Source organism: Pseudophryne corroboree, chromosome 4 (genome assembly GCF_028390025.1).
Source record: "Pseudophryne corroboree isolate aPseCor3 chromosome 4, aPseCor3.hap2, whole genome shotgun sequence".
Classification (NCBI taxonomy): domain Eukaryota; kingdom Metazoa; phylum Chordata; class Amphibia; order Anura; family Myobatrachidae; genus Pseudophryne; species Pseudophryne corroboree.
In genome coordinates this window covers 593,268,847-593,290,372 of record NC_086447.1, presented here as the reverse complement: position 1 = coordinate 593,290,372, position 21,526 = coordinate 593,268,847, and the positions used below count along the sequence as shown (strand labels likewise).

The 21,526-nt window shown below is 43.7% G+C and overlaps 1 protein-coding gene across 2 annotated transcripts in view; it reads left to right on the top strand.

The window, feature by feature from the left end:
- Positions 1-21,526, top strand: part of PDE10A (phosphodiesterase 10A) — a 490,921-nt gene that overhangs the window by 227,367 nt on the left and 242,028 nt on the right. For both annotated transcript variants that reach the window (XM_063917548.1, XM_063917547.1), the window contains exon 3: positions 6,006-6,031. In XM_063917548.1, coding sequence (XP_063773618.1) covers positions 6,006-6,031 — 26 coding nt within the window. The remainder of the gene's footprint in view (positions 1-6,005; positions 6,032-21,526) is intronic.

Genomic DNA, 21,526 nt, shown 5'->3' with positions numbered 1-21,526 from the left:
CCTAACCGACAAGGGCCAAAATTTACTAAGAATTCGAGTTTGTCCGATTTGTGGGTTTTTTTTTCTAAGTCCCAATCCGGGAATTCACTAAGCACCAATCTCGGCAGTGTTTGGACTATTCGTAATGGTTTGATTATCAAAGTTCAGAAATACGAATGAATAGACCATCGGTCAAACACGGCTGTTATTTCATACAATACGGGCATTCACTATTCATTCGTATTTGGGTGTTAGTCTCTGAGTGCTCAAGTGCGGGTCTGTTTTTTTTCGATTCGTTAAAAAAAGCAGCAAAAAAATAGACCTGCTTTTTCCAGTCGAGTTTGGATAACCATGCACGGATCAGTGAGATCTGTGCATGGTTATCTATGGGAAAGGGTCTGTTTAGTGTTAAAACACAAAAAAAAATTGTGTGGGGTCCCCCCTCCTAAGCATAACCAGCCTCAGGCTCTTTGAGCCGGTCCTGGTTGTCAAAATATGGGGGGGGGAAATGACAGGGGTTCCCCCATATTTCATCAACCAGCACCGGGCTCTGCACCTGGTCCTGTTTCCAAAAATGCGGGGGACAAAAAGCGTAGGGGCCCCCCGTATTTTTGAAACCAGCACCTGGCTCCACTAGCCAGGTACATAATGCCACAGCCGGGGGACACTTTTATACTGGTCCCTGCGGCTCTGGCATTACATACCCAACTAGTCACCCCTGGCCGGGGTACCCTGGAGGAGTGGGGACCCCTTAAATCAAGGGGTCCCCCCCTCCAGCCACCCAAGGGCCAGGGGTGAAGCCTGAGGCTGTCCCCCCCCCCCCCATCCAAGGGCGGCGGATGGGGGGCTGATAGCCATGTGTAAAAAATGTGAATATTGTTTTTAGTAGCAGTACTACAAGTCCCAGCAAGCCTCCCCCGCAAGCTGGTACTTGGAGAACCACAAGTACCAGCATGTGGTTGAAAACCTGGCCCGCTGGTACCTGTAGTACTACTACTAAAAAAATACTCCCCAAAAAACAGGACACACACACCGTGAAAGTATAAGTTTATTACATACTTGCACACCTCCATACATACATACTTACCTATGTTCCCACGAGGCTCGGTCCTCTTCTCCATGTAGAATCCTTGAGGGACCTGTGAAAAAAAATTATACTCGCATAATCCAGTGTAGATTGTGTCCAAAGTATCATCCATGTACTTGGCAAAACAAAAAAACGGTAACCCGACAACGCACTGAAAGGGGTCCCATGTTTACACATGGGACCCCTTTCCCCGACTGCCAGGACCCCCCCTGACTCCTGTCAAAGAGGGCCCCTTCAGCCAATCAGGGAGCGCTACGTCGTGGCACTCTGATTGGCTGTGTGCTCCTGTAGTGTCTGTGAGGCAGCACACGGCACAGATACAATGTAGCGCCTATGCGCTCCATTGTAGCCAATGGTGGGAACTTTGCGGTCAGCGGTTGACCGAAAGTAACCTCACCGCTGACCGCAAGTACCAGCTTGCGGGGGAGGCTTGCTGGGACTTGTAGTACTGCTACTAAAAACAATATTCACATTTTTTACACATGGCTATCAGCCCCCCATCTGCCGCCCTTGGATGGGGGGGACAGCCTCAGGCTTCACCCCTGGCCCTTGGGTGGCTGGAGGGGGGGGGGGGCCTTGATTTAAGGGGTTCCCACTCCTCCAGGGTACCCCGGCCAGGGGTGACTAGTTGGGTATGTAATGCCAGGGCCGCAGGGACCAGTATAAAAGTGTCCCCCGGCTGTGGCATTATGTACCTTGCTAGTGGAGCCCGGTGCTGGTTTCAAAAATACGGGGGACCCCTATGCTTTTTGTCCCCCGTATTTTTGGAACCAGGACCAGGCGCAGAGCCCGGTGCTGGTTGATGAAATATGGGGGAACCCCTGTCATTTTTTCCCCCATATTTTGTCAACCAGGACCGGCTCAAAGAGCCCGAAGCTGGTTGTGCTTAGGAGGGGGGACCCCACGTAATTTTTTTCGGATTTTTTACTACTTAAAACACCTTTTTAAGGTACACAATGAAGCCCTGCACGGATCTCACAGATCCGGCCGGGATTCCTTGTGTTTTGTCAGGCAGTGTTTTACTCATCACTCCCGTAAAACACTGCCTAACATTACGAATCACATCGACATCGGAAAATACGAATTGGCAAAAGTCAGCAGCTTAGTGAATGATCGTATCAGGATTCAAAAAGTTGCAGTAAAATGCACCCGATACCATTCGAGTTAAAACACCCTTCAAAACGGCAAAAACACGAATCTTTGTAAATATACCCCAATGCCTCAGAGGGTTGCTCCTAGAAATATCCTGGGCTAGTTTTCCATCCCAATCCTCCCCTGAGCACAGCTAGATAAGTGACTGGAATTAAGTTAATAAGCTTTATGCCTTGATTAGTACGATAAACTACATATTTCCAAAGAGGCTTCATTGGAGGTCATATCAACCCGTTATGTTGTCCCCTTGAACAACCATTGACAAAACCATTGAAATATTCTGTTCTCATTGACTAAATTATAGATTGATTTGCATTGAATAATTGGTTAGAAAGGATTTACATAGCTATTCTCACTTAATAATGTGCTGCATTTTTTTTTTATATGTATGATGAGATGGTTTGATAAGAATATTCTGCAGAAGGATTCAAATACAGAATTGTGCATGTTTGAAAGGACATATTTGTAAAGTAAACTAATTGCATGTATCTCAACTCTGAGTTAGGCATCTTAATTTGTGGTTCAAGATCCGTAAATGTTCATAAATCTACTTTTAATGTAGTAGGAGTCTACTATTGAGGTAATCATGGGTATGGTAGTAGTAGTAGTAGTAACTGTCATTCTGCTCGTCAGGAGTAAGATTTTGGTATATCTAAATATGTTGAGTATCTCATATCCAAAATTTTAAAATGTGGAATTTCAGAAATACCAAAAAATGTTTTCTTTTGCAAATTACTAACACGTTCTTTTGCTTTCTGATTATTCAGTGTACACAGACTTTATTTAATGCACACAATTAATACAAATATTTTATATAAAATTATTTTCATGCTGTGTGTGTATATGAAACACTTTGTATATGTGCGCAAACTGTTTCATTTACATACATGGGGTAAAAGTTCCAAATGCTGGGTTTATTTTTCCAAAGCTTCCCAAGACAGCAGTTCACAACAGTTTACAGCAAGATGTTGCAAAATACAAGTATCAGTGTTCCAGGACCCCTAACAGTAGGCACCCCCTGGCCTATCACCTGGGTGACTATTTCACCATCAGCCGCCTTGAACTCTGTTTCCAGCAGAGGTTTAAGCTAAGTTCTGAGGTGCTACTGATAACCTGTATGTTGTTTCCAGCAGACTGCAAAACTTGGAAAAGACCTGCTAAACACGTTACACCCAGGTTACCAGGCAGTGAATATTGCTTCTTAACTGTGGCACTGTGGCCTCCTTGCCACAGTAAAAATGATTTAATATATTATATAAAATTACCTTCAGGCTTGTTTATTAGGTGCATATGAAACATAAATGCATTCTGTGTTTTAAACTTGAGTCCTATCCACAAGTAATCTCATTATGGTATGCAAATATTCTCAGATACGGAAAAATCCAATATCCAAAATAGTTCAGGTCCCAGGCATTTTGAAACCAAAACATAGAGGCAATTTTTGGTAGGAAAAAAGCTCCCAGGATATTATCGCCTTTGATAGTCCAAAATCTGCTGCTTATACCTCCTAAGTACACTCTAACCTCTCCCAATGGACTGACTCCTCTACTCATAAGGTGGGCCACTTCCTTGATCTCGTATTCACCAGACTATGCTCAGCTTATGAATTCAATAACACTCCCTCACCTCTCTCAGATTACAATCTTATCACTTGCATGCTCTCCTCCATTGCTTCAAATTCAATGTAGCTGAAGTCCTCCAATCCCTGCAAACCCATAGAATTATTAACAATGAATTTTCAAGAACATTACTCATCTCTGCAACAGCTGCTCTCACCTATTTCGGCATTCTCTTCTCCTGAGATCACACCTGAAACTTACTCTAGAAATAGCCCTTTATGAAGTGGCTCCAGCTACCCACCACACTCCACATAGGCCTAGATGTGAACAGTGGCACTCTGAATTAACACCTACAAAAACTCTCACGTAAAGTTGAACGTCAGTGGCGTTAATCTCATACTCTAGGTGACTTCCTCATGTATAATACTATCTACCACTCCTATTGTAATGACCTGGACACTGCCAACAAACATATTTTCAAACTATCATCTCTACTCGAGCTTCTAACCCCAAGCGACTTTTTAATGCATTTAAATCATTTCTCACCATCCCTCACTCAACCCACCAGCCATTATCAATGCGCAAGTTCTTTTACCTACTTTAAGGACAAGATTGATAAGATCTGAGATGAAATGGTAGGCTCTTCCTCAGCCAGTGACCTGCTCAATTCCCTACCTGAACCCTCTGGCACCTTCTCTTCATTCGATCCCACAAATGAAGATAAAGAATCAACACTTTTTCATCCTCCTGCTCTACTTCCTCTCCTCTTGATCCTATACTCTCACAAATAAAGTTCTGTCTCCTGAGCTCATCCCAACCTTAACTAAAATCTGTAATCTCTCCTCTTTTTCTACTGGTATCTTTCCTTCACTGTTCAAGCATGCAGTGATTTACTCCCATTCTCAAAAAAACTAAATTCTGACCCAAATTCTCTCTCAAACTACCGTCCCATCTCTCTGCTCCCATGCCCCTCCAAGCTACTTGAGAGACTTGCTTACACTCGCGTTCCAACCCCAGCTGCAATTCCTCATAGTGGAAGGCGACTTCCACTCGCCCGTATTTCCTGTTGGTGGAACACATCCATGCAAAAAAGCCCGGGAGCTCACAACTAGCAACCAAACGTTCATCACAATGCATCCCACATTCTATCATACCAAGTCATTACCCATAACAGGGCATACCATTATTTTATTAGATGATAATATTATTGTTTATTAATGTATTAATAAGATATGCATCAAAAAAACTTGAATTGTGCCATATAATGCAAAACCCAGCAGTGTTGTCTAATGCATCAAAAGGCTACATATAGAATAATGTATTTAGAAATCTGTAGTGGTCATCAGTACCACAATTCTCCAAAATAGTCACATCAATACATAAGAATAATAAAAGTAGTGGCCACAGACTGTATTTAAATAAAAAAAAATAAAAAAAATGAATCCAAAAAAATGCCATAATGAATTCCCTCAAGGTCGTATGGTGACTAATTAGTAAATCAAAGATGCCCTGCGTCGCAGTAGCAATTTTGCCGGGCACCACCTACTCCTCAGTTGGATAACCTTATCAATGATCATGCACTTTTAAAGATGCCAAAGAATGGTAAGCTTCATAAAAGTGCCTGGCATCGGGTTTATCGGAATTACCATTCACTAATGCAGGCCTGATCGATAGACGGTGGTTGGCCATTCTCTCACGAAATGGGCGGATGGTCTTACCCACATATACCTATGAGCATGGAAAGGTCAATGTAGAAATAAATAAATCGGAGGCAAAACTCACTCTGTGCATACCTTTTATTTTTTAAAATATTATTTATATATATATATATATATATATATATATACACTGTGTTACTGCGCTTTGCTCACCCTGTGTATATATATATATATGTATGTGTGTATGTATGTATGTGTATATATATATATATATATATATATATACTGTTACTGTGCTTTGCTCACCCTGTGACATCACTGCTCAGTAGCACGCTATCCTACTACATATCCTGTGTGTCAGCACCATCAGTATGCTCACTGTCTATATATTGTGTTTGTGTGTGTGTAGTACAGTAAATGCATATGTGAGTTGAAGGAGCAGCTTGTAACAATGTTTATATCTGTAGCTGTAGTGCTTCATATTACAGTACTATGTGGTAAATACTGGAGCATAAGTATATTACCTTTTCTGTCCTAATGTTTTTTCTTGTGTTTTGTTTTCTTTCACAGATTTGACTCCAGCGGAAGTCAGCAGGGTAAGCAGCACAATCTGTTTTCAGCTTCTATCCCAATCCATAATTTATTGTCTATTTTGGCTCAGATTCACTTGGGAGAAATATAATAAGTATCATCCACATTCACATTGCAGCTTTATATAGGGTTTCCAAATCAAATAGCCCTGTATCGGGGCACACATTTTATAACATATCAAAGAGATCTTTGGTTTAATAGTCAGAGACATGCAAAATGTGATATTATCTGTCATGTCTGGTATTGGTTGCTTAGAGTATAAGAGAGGACTTGTTATTATACATATAATCTACACTCTACAATCAGCCTAGTTATAATGTTGACTAATACAGACAATTTTTTTTCTAATGTTTTTAGTTCAGTTTATCAAGGCTTAGAAAAAACTGATTTTTATAAACTGAAACTGGAATCCTACTGCAATGTAGTGATGTATCAGGGGTAGATGTAGGAAGTGTCGGTATGGGGGTGAAGCAGTAATAGCACGTTATGTGCTCTGATACCAATTCTCCTCATGTACGAATGCAGCGGTGTGTGCTATATTACTGTATATATAGACGCTGCTATAGCTCGCTGATGTGTTGGGGCAATGTATGAACATTCAGTGCACTGACTGTTCTGGCACCTGCGGCTATTGATTTTGACAGCTGCAGGTGGTGTTGCTTCATCACCGTAGCAGGGACAGCTCTATCCTGATTGTGGCATTTGCTGGCTCCAGGCTGCATGGGAGATCTTGCAATGCTAGTGAGATCTCCTACATGCTCAGTGGAGCTGACTGGGATGAGACACAGTGCATCGGCACTAAGCTGATGCGCTATGGGATCTGGGAGGGATGGCCAGAGCGGGGAGTCTTCACTCCCCTCTCCGGAAAATGAGATGGAAATACATCTCCTCGGTACTGCTTCCTGCTTCGCCTCGGTTAAGACGTGAAGCATTCAGTGCTATAGCAGTATGCTGCTTGCTGCTATAATCCATCTCCCCACTATAACAACTGAATATCCCAGCATCTCCTTTCTAGTCTATTTCTGATATTGGAGAATACAGAGTCAAACCTAGAAGACCAAGATATTCATGGGTGAAAAGTGCTAGATAAAACAATGGGTAGGCAATAAAAACAAAATCGAAACAAATTATTCACAAAATAGCGTCTCTGAAATGCCAAAGAACAGGCAACTCTATCAAAACCGAAAGCAAAAGACCCTAACCATGAAACAAACTTCATAATTGCAAGTAAACTTACTGTACAATAGAACAATTTGCATATATGTATGTGTATACATTCACTTAGGGTGCAATTTAAGAACTGGTTATGATCCATTTAGCATTCACTAAAGAGGTTATGACCTCTCTCTCTCTCTCTCTCTCTCTCTCTCTCTCTCTCTCTTTCTCTCTTTCTCTCTCTATTTAACCACTTGCCCAGTGTGGTTGCATTATTTGCTTCTACACTAAGCTGTGCTATATCTGACCTGGTCACAAACGATGCAGCCAGTCAAACAGAGTGGCCAGCTGTCGGAAGATACTCTCCTAGCAGCCGCCCATCTACTTCCCTGCACTCTCCCCAGTGTCTGCCGTGCTGCCGATCGCCACTGCTGCAGTCGCTAGGGAAATATAAATTAACCTACGCTCAAAGTTGCAATGTTCTGATGTGTGAAAAATCGATATTTAGCAAATGTTAATTTATTTTTTTCCAATAAAATTATTTGGGATACAAAAATTTTTTCAAAGATGTTCTTGACATAATTCAGTCATAAAAAAAGACAATTTCTGAGCGTTTTTGGGAAAATATTTTTGGCAGTTAAGTGGTTAACAAACAGCAGTAAACTTGGCTTGGCTGTTTTTCACTGTATTGCTTGTGTAATTTATGGATGGTGTTGGTTGTATAGTACCCATTGCCACCAATGGGGACCCAGCAAAACCCTTTAAGGTTCTGCATATAACTTGTCGGGTGGGAGCACAGTGCACATGCAGCAGCCCACAGGCTGACTGCAACAGAGCAGAGAATGCTGCTGAGGACAGACATTGCTGGGCCTCAGCAGATCGGGGAGTCTTGTTAAATGCTGGTAGTACATTCATCTGTATCATTGATCCTTTCTGCCAGTGGCTTTTTTAGTGTAGTATGCTTATTAAGTGGAGCCCTTAGTCACTAAAAAAAAGTTTTATACATTCATATTTGGAAGTCGTAAATGGTGTTATCAGGACACGCTATTTAATAAGTAGAGAAGTAGCGCTGACCCCCACATTTTGGTTTTGGATCTGGATTCATCTTTGTGTTTTTGGTTTTGTAAAACCACCCTCACGTGTTTTGGATCAGGATTTATTTATTTTTAAAGATAAAAACAGCTAAAATCATGTAATTTGTGCCTGGCTTTTGTTCCAATATTTTTATTATTATTATTATTATTATTTACCTTAATAACATTAATTTCCAGTCATTTTTGATCACCTCACCGTTCACAATATTGATTACCATTATTGTCCAAAGGCCGGCTGGCTAAACTAAGCAGCAGAGCAGTGGCACAAACACACAGCAGTTATTTTATTATTATTATTATCCTTTATTTATATGGCGCCACAAGGGTACCGCAGCGCCCAATTACAGAGTACATAAACAAATAATCAAGCAGGAAAACAGCAACTTACAGTTGACGACAATATAGGACAAGTACAGGGTAAATAAACATAGCTACATCAGCAGATGACACTGGAATAAGTATCAGGTGGCAGAAGACTGCTGGATTTGGTGCAGTTGAATATTATTAAAGTAAGAAAAGGATAAGCACATGAGGGAAGAGGGCCCTGCTCGTGAGAGCTTACATTCTAAAGGAGATCATTTTGTTTCAAATTAGTAATTAATTAGCAATACCCAATAAAAATGCTGTCTATGCAAAAAAAGAGTGTTACCAATGCCCCCTCAAAAAAACAGCCCATAAAGAAAAGTGGTTGAAGATGGAATTGTTCCCGCCCACCCTTATTTTGTATATTAAAAAGACATGCACAGTTTAACAAACCAAGCACTTCAGTGACCAGGACTGCCACTTAATTCTCTCTATAGTTGCAAGAGTTTGTCATCTCATCCTCGCCCTCATCGTGTTAATATCCTCATTACACAATATTAACTCATCACCCATGGCATCCACCATTAAAGGCTCTGTACTTTGATGTGAAAGGTCTTTTTCATGGAATTTGTAATTCATTTTATGGTCATCAGCTTTTCCACTTTTCTAGGAAGTAGCCTCCTAGGCTCATTGCTCACAAGGTTCCCGACTGTGGTGAACTCTTTCAGAGTACAAAGATAAAAAGAGAGTGCTATATTGTAGGTGATGTATGTATGATAGTGGGTATTTTAAACCAACGTTAACATTACACAGTGATGTTAAAAAGAAGGGTTAGGGTATATAAGAGGGAATGGCAGGGTAAACTTAAAAAAAGGTGGAGTAGGTAATGAAAGTAGGAATGTTTACAGTGTGTTCTGACTGTTTGTGGAGTGGCTTTGAATCCAGTTAGCTTAGACGGGATTCAGGTGCTGTGAGGCAGGTGCAGTGCCTGGTGCTCCAATTGCTGGGTCACCACCTGACAGTATGGGGTTTTGGAGATACCTACACTATATGGACAAATGTATTTGGCAATACCTGTTCATTTTTTAATTCAGGTGTTTCAATGAGACCAGCTGCCACAGGTGTATAAAATCAAGCAGCTATCGATAGTCTCCATTTGCAAACAATTGTGATACAAAATGGGTTGTTCTGAAGAGCCCAGTGACTTCAAGCGTGGTACTGTGATAGGATGCCACCTTTGCAATAAGACATTTTGTGAAGTTTCATCCCTGCCGGATATTCCATGGTACTCTGTAAGTGAAATTGTTAAAGTGGAAGCGTTTAGAAACAACAACAACTCAGCCATAAAATGGAAGACCACATAAAATTACATAGCAGGGTCAACAACCACTAAGGTGCATGGAGTCACCAACGCTCTGCTGATTCCATAGCTGAAGAGTTCAGAACTTCCACTGGTACTTATGTAAGCACAAAAACTGGGCAGCCGGAGCTTAATGGAATGGGTTTCCATGTCCGATCAGCTGCATGCAAGCTTCACATCACCAAAGCCAAGCATCTAATGGAATGGTGTAAAGTACACAGACACTGGACTGTGGAAGCATGTTCTGTGGAGTGTCTAATCACGCTTCTCTGTTTGGCAGTCAGATGGGTGAGTATGGGTTTGGTGGATGCCGGGAGAATGTTACCTGCCTAACTGCATTATGCCAACTGTGAAATTTGGTGGAGGTGCGATAATGGTATGGGGCTGTTTTCAGGGTTCGGGCTATGCCCCTTATCTCCAGTGAAGGGAAATCTTAATGCTTCAGCATACCAAGACATTTTGGACAATGCTATGCTTCCAGCTTTGTGGCAACAGTTTATGGCCCTTATAGCATGACTGTGCCCCAGTGTGCAAAGCAAGGACTATAAAGACATGGTTTGATGAGTTTTGTGTGGAAGAACTTGACTGGCCCGCACAGAGCCCTGACGTCAACCTCATCGAGCACCTTTGGTATGAACTGGAATGGAGATTGTGAGCCAGACCTACCCATCCAACATCAGTGCCTGACCTCATAAGTGCTCTACAGAATGAATGGGCGCAAATTCCTGCAGAAACACTCCAGAATCTTGTAGAAAGCCTTCCAAGAAGAGTGGAAGCTGTTATAGCTGCAAAAGGGGGACCAACTTCATATTAAAGTATTTGAATACAATGTCATTACAGTCACTGTTGGTGTAATGTCAGGTGTTCAGATATTTTTGTCCATATAGCGTGTCACTCCCTAATCTTTAGTAAAGCAAAGCTACTTTGTACAAGTGACTTCAAATATCTTTTTTTCCCTCCCAGTAGTCAAAGGGACTGTCTGACATGCTAACATTGTCGTTAAAATACAGATATGTCCAGCCTCATTGCAAATGGTTTATTGAAGCTAGCATGCATGTTCATGGGCATGCATGAATAGCTGCAACCGCGATCCATAGAGAAAGCATTGTGCTATTGTGGGTGTAACTATATATGCGAATGGGTGTGAATAGTCCTCACGATGCATGTGCATACACATAGCAGCAGTGATCAGAAAAAAACCATCTGTAAACTTTCACCATTTTATTGATGGTTATTGTTTCGAATTGAGCCACGGTAGAGGTGTCAATTTTTGGCAATTCTTTTAGGCCTGACTAGATGTCCTTATGCTGTTTCACACTGGTGCACTGAGTGGACACTCCCATTACCATTGGAAAGGTTAATTTTTGTTTTTTACTGGCAGCAGCAGTTGAAGGAGAAACTTAAGCAGTTTCATGTGCCGCTTGAGCGGACAGCTTGCTCACAAGGAGCTCTTTGCATCTCTTAAGATCTGTGTCAGTTGGAAAGAAAGACATTACGTATGCCTAGATCAAGCATGGTACTCAAAATGTAGTGATCCGATTGCAAGATATTGACAACTCTTTGGTCCTGGCGAAGAGCATATAGAATTTAATCTATAAATCCAACATACTTAGCGGAATCTCTTTGTTTCATCTCCTCCTTCAGTTTCTGTAGCCACTTTTCCAATAGTTTAATTAAGGGAATCACCTGTTGCTATCTCAAATGGTTCTAAGATACATTCCCCCTCCTCTCCCTATGTCATGGCTTGTGTAGGGTTGGATGGCTTGTTGCTGTTCCTCCATTTGCTGAAGCATATAAAGGGTGAAATTCTACCTCTTGCTTCAGTTAGTGGCACAGCAATTGAACTGTTCTAGTAGACGCTGCAGTCTTCTACATGTGGTTGTTGAATGCTGAAAATGTCCAGAAATGTTACCGACAACAGACAGCATCTCCTGCACGCCTCTGTCATTTAAAATAAAATAAAAAATCTATACCAGAGTTTATTGTATGCGCAAACCATGAGATGGGTTCAAATTCACCCAGTTTTAATGCATTCACAATATTAGTTGAGTTATCAGAAATTACAAATCTTGAGAGTCCTAGCTGGGTATGCCATTTTGCAGTGACATCCCTGAGTTTTTCTAACAAATTGACACCTGTATGCCTCTTATTGAAGCAGGCGACACAAGGGGTAATTTGAGACCTGATCGCGAAGGTGCGTTTTTTGCAGCCCTGCGATTAGATAGTCACCACCTGCAGGGGAAGGGGAAAAGTGCTGCGCAGGTCTGCGATCACTTTTGTAGCAGAGCTGTAAAAACATCAATTTGTGCAGTCTCTGCTCATCCCAGGACTTACTCAACCGCTGCGATTGTTTGCTGCTGATCAGGTCCAGAGCTAACATGAGACACCCTCCCTCAAAATGCCTGGTCCCTCCTGCGTTTTTCCGGACACTCCTGTAAAACTGTCAGTTGCCACCCACAAATGGCTACTTCCTGTCAATCCCCTTGCGATCGCCCGTGCGATGGTTTTTTTCACACCATTCCGTCGCTAGGCACCAATGCCCGGTGCTGTTGTGTGACACGCCGGCTCATTGCGGTGCATGCGCAGTTCAGATCTGATCGCCCGCTGTGCGAAAACGCACAGCAGCGATCAGGTCTAAATTACCCCCCCAGAGGGAAGCCTGCCTGTGAATGAGCTGGCATTTTGTGTTACATACTATTGCTGTTACTGCTGAAGGCAATAGTCTTTAATCATCTTTAATTTGACCACTACTGCTTGTCCACAGGTTTGTATATAGGTGGTCATTCAGAGTTGATCGCTAGCTGCTTTCGTTCGTAGCGCAGCGATCAGGCAAAAAAATCGGCAATTCTGCACATGCGTATGCGGAGTAATGCGCACGCGTGACGTACTTTCACAACGGCCGTTGCAATTTCACACAAGATCTAGCGACGCTTTTCAATTGCACTGCTGGCCGCAGAGTGATTGACAGGAAGTGGGTGTTTCTGGGTGGTAACTGACCGTTTTCGGGGAGTGCGTGTTAAAACGCAGGCGTGTCAGATAAAAACGCAGGAGTGGCTGGGGAAATGTAGGCGTGGCTGGGCGAACGCAGGGTGTGTTCGTGATGTCAAAACAGGAACTAAATAGTCTGAAGTGATCGCTAGCTAGGAGTAGGTCTCGAGCTGCTCAGAAACTGCACTATCTTTTTTTTTTTGTAGCAGCGCTGCGATCCTTTCGTTCGCACTTCTGCTAAGCTAAGATACACTCCCAGGCGGCGGCGGCTTAGCGTTTGCACGGCTGCTAAAAGCAGCTAGCGAGCCAACAACTCGGAATGAGGGCCATAGTTGGTACAATAATGGTATTTTATAAGCCAAAATTTAGGTAGGGTTTTTTGTTTTTTTTGTTTATTACATTCTGGTGAGGAATTGGTATTTTGTTAAAATGGAACCAAGATGGAATTTGGTAGTGGGGACACAGTACCTCAGTTGGGTTGGGGCTAAAATGCCGGCGTTCGGGATGCCGGCAGTCAGCATACCGGCTGTGGCATCCCAATGTGTAAAATCCTGACAGGGGTCGGGTAATCATGCTATCCTTCACCTCCTATTCCAGTGGTTCCCTGGGATGCCATGAGGCCCTTGCAGGGGTGTCTCGGTTGGTGGTCCAGGACCATATCAAATTACTTATGGTCAAAGTGATAGGCAAAACCAGTGCTGGTGACTGCCAATCATATAATGTGGAAAATCAGAAGCACTATTGTACACCACCACATACAGTAACTGACCCTAAGGAGGACAGGTAGGTACAGTTTGCTTAATTTAATACTTTTTTTAAAATTTATCATTAAAAATCTTTTATCCTAGGGGTGCAGTTAAGAATGCTGATAATCTAGGGTGCCGTGATTCAAGAAAGTTTGGGAACCACCGCCCTATTCTAACCCTCCCTTCCAGCATCCTAAACCTAACATCCCCCCCCCTCCTCGCAGCCCACTCCTTCTCCTCACACAGCCTAAACCTAACCCTCCCCCCTTTTTCCCCGTGGCTTACCTCTCAAATGGGCCGGTATTTTGGATGCCTGCACTGGCATTCCGAGCAGTGTCGGGATTCCAGAGTCGGTATTTCGAAAGTCTGGATCCTGACCGGATCCCCCTTGGTTAACGGTCTAAAACCAGATCCACTGAGTTCAGCTATTGCATACAGATCTAATACTAGCATAGTGATCAGCTGTGCAACTGTATGGCAGCTTTTCATTCTTGCATCCTCTTGTTTCACAGCTATTTGTAACAACTAGTCTTCTTGGTCACCCTCTGGGATGAAGATTTACCTTCAGCAGCAGCAACCCTAGCGCACAAGGATACTTCTGGGGAATTCTGGATAGAGGAGTAGTCCGCCTTTGCAAATTGGATGCAGGAGGACTACCTTTGATCATTAATGAGGAGATTGATGTGAATAGGCAAAACCAGTGCTCGTGTAAACTATGTGAACAAACAGAAGCAAATTCTGTCCCTCACCACATATCTGAAATGAAGGATGGCCTATAAACACAGTTTACTTAATTAAATTTTTTTTCTTAAGTTCTCAGTCAGAAACTGTTTACCAAGGGGTGCCGTGAAAAAAATGTTGTTACTGTAGGATGCCAGGATTCAAATTCCTGGTAATAGATCAAACCCTTATAATTGTCACATTTTATTTATTTTTATTTTATATATATATATATATATATATATATATATATATATATAATATAATTTATTAATTTATTCTTCATAATATTTCCAATGGAGGTGTCCAATTACCTGCAGTAAATTACCATGGGTAATTATCTAGCCGGGGGCTATCCAGCTAGCCCCAAGAAGCCGGCGAATATCCCCAATGCCGGCACTTGTTGGGGATTATGCTTCGTGTGTCAAGAAAGTGACGCAAAAATACATAGTGGGACCTATGTACTTTCGTACGATAAAAGTTTTTTTTTTCACACAAGGCAGTTGGATAAAGGTGAAAAAAATGGGAAACACCTGTTTTTCACGGCCGTGGCTCGATTTCTGCTATTGGATACTACCCAATAGAGAGATTCTTGCTTGTATTTACTATATCAGCATGGCCGGATCCAACTAGGGGCGACAGGGGTGGTCGTCCTGTGGTCCCTACACATTAGGGGCCCCCACACACTCCTCCTGCATTGCGCCTGCCACTGCTTCCCCTGCATTGCGCCCTCCTCCGCCGCTAGCCCTGCTTTGAGCCCGCCGCCGATCCCCCTGCATTGCACCCGACCGCCGGCACTGAAATCAGAGCACAGCATGATTCAGCTGTGTCTCTGATTTTCCCCAGCACATGGCCGGCCGCTGGCCAGCTCTGCCCGCCGAGCTGCTGCAGACCGTGACGTCAGAGACTCTCGTGGGATTTCACTCACTGCTGTGGCCCCTGGGATTTCTGTGATGTCTGGGAGTGACACTGGCTGTGTGTGAATGACTGGCTGGAACGGGTGCTCCCACTTTTTTTTTTCTGTGGCGCCGGACTCCCCCACTGCTTCCCTCTGTGGTGCAGCAGCTCAGCTGCTGCACCACAACCTCACAACCTGGAATTAAAATGGATAGTTTGAAGGTTTACATAATTTCATTCACAGAACATGCCTACAACTTTGATGATGTTTTTTTTTTTTTTCTATTGTGAAGCAAACAACAAATAGGACAAAATAAGAGAGAACTTCAGCGTGCCACATTTTACGGCAATTACAGCTGCAAGTCACTTTGGATAAGTCTCTATGAGCTTGCCACATCTTGCCACTGGGATTTTTGCCCATTCCTCAAGGCAAAACGGCTCCAGCTCCTTCATGTTGAATGGTTTCCGCTTGTGAACAGCAATCTTCATGTCTGACCACAGATTCTCAATTGGATTGAGATCTGAGTTTGACTAGGCCATTCCAACACATTTAAAGGTTTCCCCTTAAACCACTCGAGTGTTGCTTTAGCAGTATGCTTTGGGTCATTGTCCTGCTGGAAGGTGAACCTCAGTCCCAGTTTCAAATCACAGGCAGACTGAAACGGGTTTTGCTCAAGAATATCACTGTATTTAACACCATCCATCTTTCCCTTGACTCAAAACCGTTTACCAATCCCTACTGCTGAAAAACATCCCCACAGCATGATGCTGCCACCGCCATGTTTCACTGTGGGGATGGTGTTCTTGGGGTGATGGGATGTGTTGGGTTTGCGCTAGAGATGAGCAGGTTCGGTTCTCAGAGAACTGAACTCTACCGGACTTTGCCTTCCGAGTTTGGTTCCGAGCCAGGCTCGGGTTTTCCCGCCTGACTTGGAAACCCAAACGCGGCAAAACTTCATCATCCCTCTGTAGGATTCTCGCGGGATTTGGATTCCATATAAGGAGCCGCGCGTCGCGGCCATTTTCCCTCCAGTCTCGGAGAGTGTATTGAGAGGACGTGTCATCAGTGTTCAGTGTGTGAGTGAGGGCGGGAAAGTGGGATGGCGAGTCTTGTGCTGTGTTGTGCTGCTCAATTCAGTCCAGTGTAGTCAGTGTATTGTGCTGCATCAGTCCAGCCAGTCAGTGTTTGTGTCCTCTGCTGCCATATATCCAGTGTAGATGTATAAAGTGGTGCTGTGTTGTGCTGTCCAGTCCAGTGTAGTCAGTGTATTGTGCTGCATCAGTCCAGCCAGTCACGGTGTTGGTGTCCTCTGTTGCCATATATCCAGTGTAGCTGTATAAAGTGGTGTTGTGTTGTGCTGCATCAGACCAGTGGTAGTGTCCTGTCCATCAGTCCTTACAGTGACTATATATGCTGCTGATATATATGTCCACTGCTGCCTTATAATAATTATAACAACAACCACAAGTCCCTTACAGTGTTGTTGTGTTGTGCTGCATCAGACCAGTGGTAGTGTCCTGTCCATCAGTCATTCCAGTGACGATATACGCTGCTGCTATATGTCCACTGCTGCTGTATAATAATAACAACAACAACCACAAGTCCCTTACAGTGTTGTTGTGTTGCATCAGACCATTCGTAGTGTCCTGTCCATCAGTCATTCCTGTGCCGCATATTGTCTTATATAACTCCCAAAAAATAATGTAGAACAAAAATTTTGAGGATAAAATAGGGAAACATCAAGAAAAACCACGTCGTCCTAGTGCTGATGCTGCTGCCACTAGCCATGACATAGACGATGAAATGCCATCAACGTCGTCTGCCAAGGCCAATGCCCAATTTGATAGTAGAGGGTATGTAAAATGCAAAAAGCCAAAGTTCAGTAAAAAGAACCAAAAAAAGAAATTTAAATCATCTGAGGAGAAACATAAACTTGCCAATATGCTATTTACGACACTGAGTGGCATGGAACGGCTGAGGCCCTGGCCTATGTTAATGGCTAATGGTTCAACTTCACATGATGGAAGCCCTCATCCTCCTGCTAGAAAAATTAAGAGTTAAGCTGGAAAGAGCACAGAAAAGAACTGTGTGTTCTGAGATGGTATCCCAAATATCCAAGGAGAGTCCAAGTGTGTTGGCGGTTGTGATGCCTGACCTTCCCAACACTGGACAGAAAGAGGTGGCTCCTTCCACCATTTGCATACCCCCTGCATGTGCTCGAAGGAGCACCCACAGTCCAGTTCCTGATATTCAAATTGAAGATGTCACTGTTGAAGTACACCAGGATGAGGATGTGTGTGTTGCTGGCGCTCAGGAGGAAGTTGACGATGAGGATTCTGATGGTGATGTGGTTTAAGTCAGGCAACGGGGCAGACACCTGTTGTCCTTGGGACGAAGAAGCCCATTGTGATGCCTGGGCAAACTACCAAAAAAGCCACCTCTTCGGTGTGGAATTATTTCTCCACAAATCCGGACAACAGGTGTCAAGCCATCTGTTGCCTCTGTCAAGCTGTAATAAGTAGGGGTAAGGATGTTAACCACCTAGGAATAATCTCCCTTATACGTCACCTGCTGCGCATTCATCAGAGGTCAGTGTCAAGTTGTGAAACTTTGGGTAAGAGCGTAAGCAGTCCACTGACACCTAAATCCCTTCTTCCTCCTGTACCCAAGCTCCTGCAAGCCACACCACCAACTCCCTCAACGTCAACTTCCTCCTCAGTCAGGAACGTCAGTAGTCCTGCAGGCCATGTCACTGTCAAGACTGAGGAGTCTTCTCCTAACCGGGATTCCTCCGTAGAATCCTTGAGTGGTATGCCTGCTGTTGCTGTCGCTGCTGTTGCTGCTGCTGGGAGTGGATCGTCATCCCAGAGGGGAAGTCGGAAGACCACTTGTACTACTTCCAGTAAGCAATTGACTGTCCAACAGTCCTTTGTGAGGAAGATGAAATATGACAGCAGTCATCCTTTTGCAAAGCAGATAACTGAGGCCTTGACAGCTATGTTGGTGTTAGACGTGCGTCCGGTATCCACCATTTGTTCAGTGGGACTTAGAGAATTGTTTGAGGTACTGTGTCCCCGGTATCAAATCCCATCTAGGTTCCACTTCTCAAGGCAGACGATACCGAGAATGTACACAGACATCAGAAAAAGAGTCACCATTGTCCTACAAAATGCGGTTGTATCCAGTGTCCACTTAACCACGGACATGTGGAACAGGGGCAGACTAAGGACTATATGACTGTAACAGCCCACTGGGTAGATGTATGGCCTCCCGCAGCGACAACAGCAGCAGCACCAGTAGCAGCATCTCGCAAACGCCAACTCGTTCCTAGGCAGGCTACGCTATGTATCACCGCTTTCCTTAAGAGGCGCACAGCTGACAACCTCTTACGGAAACTGAGGAACAGCATCGCAGAATGGCTTACCCCTATTGGACTCTCCTGGGGATTTGTGATATTGGACAACGCCACCAATATTGTGTGTGCATTACATCTGGGCAAATTCCAGCATGTCCCATGTTTTGCACATAAAATTAATTTGGTGGTGCAGAATTTTTTTAAAAATGAGGAGTGTGCAGGAGATGCTGTTGGTGGCCCGAAAAATTGCAGGCCACTTTCGGCATTCTGCCACTGCGTGCCGAAGACTGGAGCGCCATCAAACAGTCCTGAACCTGCCCCGCCATCAACTGAAGCAAGAGGTGGTAACGAGGTGGAATTCAACACTCTATATGCTTCAGAGGATGGAGGAGCAGCAAAAGGCCATTCAAGCCTATACATCCACCTACGATATAGGCAAAGGAGGGGTAATGCACCTGACTCAAGCACAGTGGAGAATGATTTCCATCTTGTGCAAGGTTCTCCAACCCTTCGAGCTTGCCACACGTGAAGTCAGTTCAGACACTGCCAGCTTGAATCAGGTCATTCCCCTCATCAAACTTTTGCAGAAGAAGCTGGATAAATTGAAGGAGGAGCTAACACAGAGCGATTCCGCAAAGTATGTGGGACTTGGGGATGGAGCCCTTCATTCGCTTTGCCAGGATTCAAGGGTGGTCAATCTGTTGAAATCAGAGCACTACATTTTGGCCACCGTGCTCGATCCTAGGTTTAAAGCCTACGTTGTAGCTCTCTTTCCAGCAGACACAAGTGTTCAGAGGTACAAAGACCTGCTGGTTAGTAAATTGTCAAGTCAAGCGGAACGTGACCCGTCAACAGCTCGTCCTTCAATTTCTCCTGCCACTGGGGCTGCAAGGAAAAGGATAAGATTTCCGAGCCCACCCGCTGGCGGTGATGCAGGGCAGTCAAGAGCGAAAGCGGACATCTGGTCCAGACTGAAGGACCTGCCAAAGATTTTTGATATGTCTACTGTCACTGCATATGATGCTGTCACCATTGAGAGAATGGTGGAGGATTATATGAGTGACCGCATCCAAATAGGCATGTCAGACAGTCCATATGTAAACTGGCAGGAAAAAGAGGCAATTTGGAGGCCTTTGCACAAACTGGCTTTATTTTACCAAAGTTGCCCCACCTCCAGTGTGTACTCCGAAACAGTGTTTAGTGCAGCCGGTAACCTTGTCAGCGATCGGCGTAGGAGGTTACTTACACTAAATGAGGAGAAGATGATGTTAATCAAAATGAATTATAAATTCCTCCGGGAAGACCTTTACCAGCAATTGCCTCTAGAAAGTACACAGGGACCTGTGATGGTGGATTCCAGTGGGGACTAATTAATACTCTGTGAGGAGGATGTACACAGTAAAAGGGGTGAGGAATCTGAGGATTAGGTGGTCATCTTGCCTCTGTAGAGCCTTGTGCAAGGAGAGATTGATTGCTTCTTTTTTGGTGGGGGCCCAAGCAAACCAGTAATTTCAGCCACAGTCATGTGGCAGACCCTGTCGCTGAAATGATTGGTTTGTTAAAGTGTGCATGTCCTGTTTATACAACATAAGGGTGGGCTGGAGGGCCCAAGGACAATTCCATCTTGCACCTCTTTTTCTTCTTTGCATCATGTGCTGTTTGGGGACTAGTTTTTTTTTTTTTTGTGCCATCCTGCCTGTAACTGCAGTGCCACTCCTAGATGGGCCAGGTGTTTGTGCCGCACACTTGTGTCGTTTAGCTTGGCCATCCCGCTACCTCATTGCACCTCTTTTTCTTCTTTGCATCATGTGCTGTTTGGGGTCTACTTTTTTTTAAATCTGCCATCCTGTCTTCCACTGCAGTGCCACTCATAGATGGGCCTTGTGTCGCTTAGCTTAGTCATACAGCCACCTTGGTGCAACTTTTAGTCCTAAAAACAATATTGTGAGGTTAGAGGTGTTCAGAATAGACTGGAAATAAGTGGAAATGAACGTTATTGAGGTTAATAATACCGTAAGAGCAAAATAACCCCCAAATTCTGTGATTTTAGCTGTTTTTATGTTTTTGTTTTTTTTCCAAAAATCATTCAGATCCAAAACCAAAACACGAAAGAGTGGTTTTGGCAAAACCAAGCCAAATCCAAAACCCGAAAGTGGGATTAGAACCAAAACCAAAACACAAAACACGAAATGTACCCGCTGCACATCTCTTGTTTGCGCCAGACATAGCGTTTTCCTCGGTGGCTGAAAAGTTAAATTTTAGTCTCATCTGACCAGAGCACCTTCCTCCATACATTTGGGGAGTCATCCACGTTTCTTTTGGCAAACTCAAAATGTGCCTACTTATTTTTAACACTAAGTAATCGCTTTTTTCTGGCCACTCTTCCATAAAGCCCAGCTGTATGGAGTGTACGGCTTATTGTGGTCACATGCGCAGATATACCAGTCTCTGCTGTGGAACTCTTTGAAGATGATGGATTTGATGGTGTTCCGGGGGATCATCAAAGATTTGGATATATTTTTATAACCCAACCCTGACTTCTCAACAATTTTGTCCCTGACTTGTTTGGAGAGCTCCTTGGTCTTCATAGTGTGATGCCTCTTGCTTAGTGGTGTTGCAGCCTCTTGGGCCTTTCTGAAAAGGTGTGTTTATACTGACAGATCATGTGACACTTAGGGGGGAATTCAAATGTTTGAAAAATCGGTTGGGTTTCTGTTTATTCCTGTATATTAGATAGGAAAAAACAGACACCCAAGAGACTTTTCAAACATTTGAATCCCCCCCCCCTAAAATTGCGCACAGGTGGACTTCATTTCACTAATTATGTGACTTCTGAATGTAATTGGTTGCACCAGAACTTTTGAGGGGCTTCTTAGCAAAG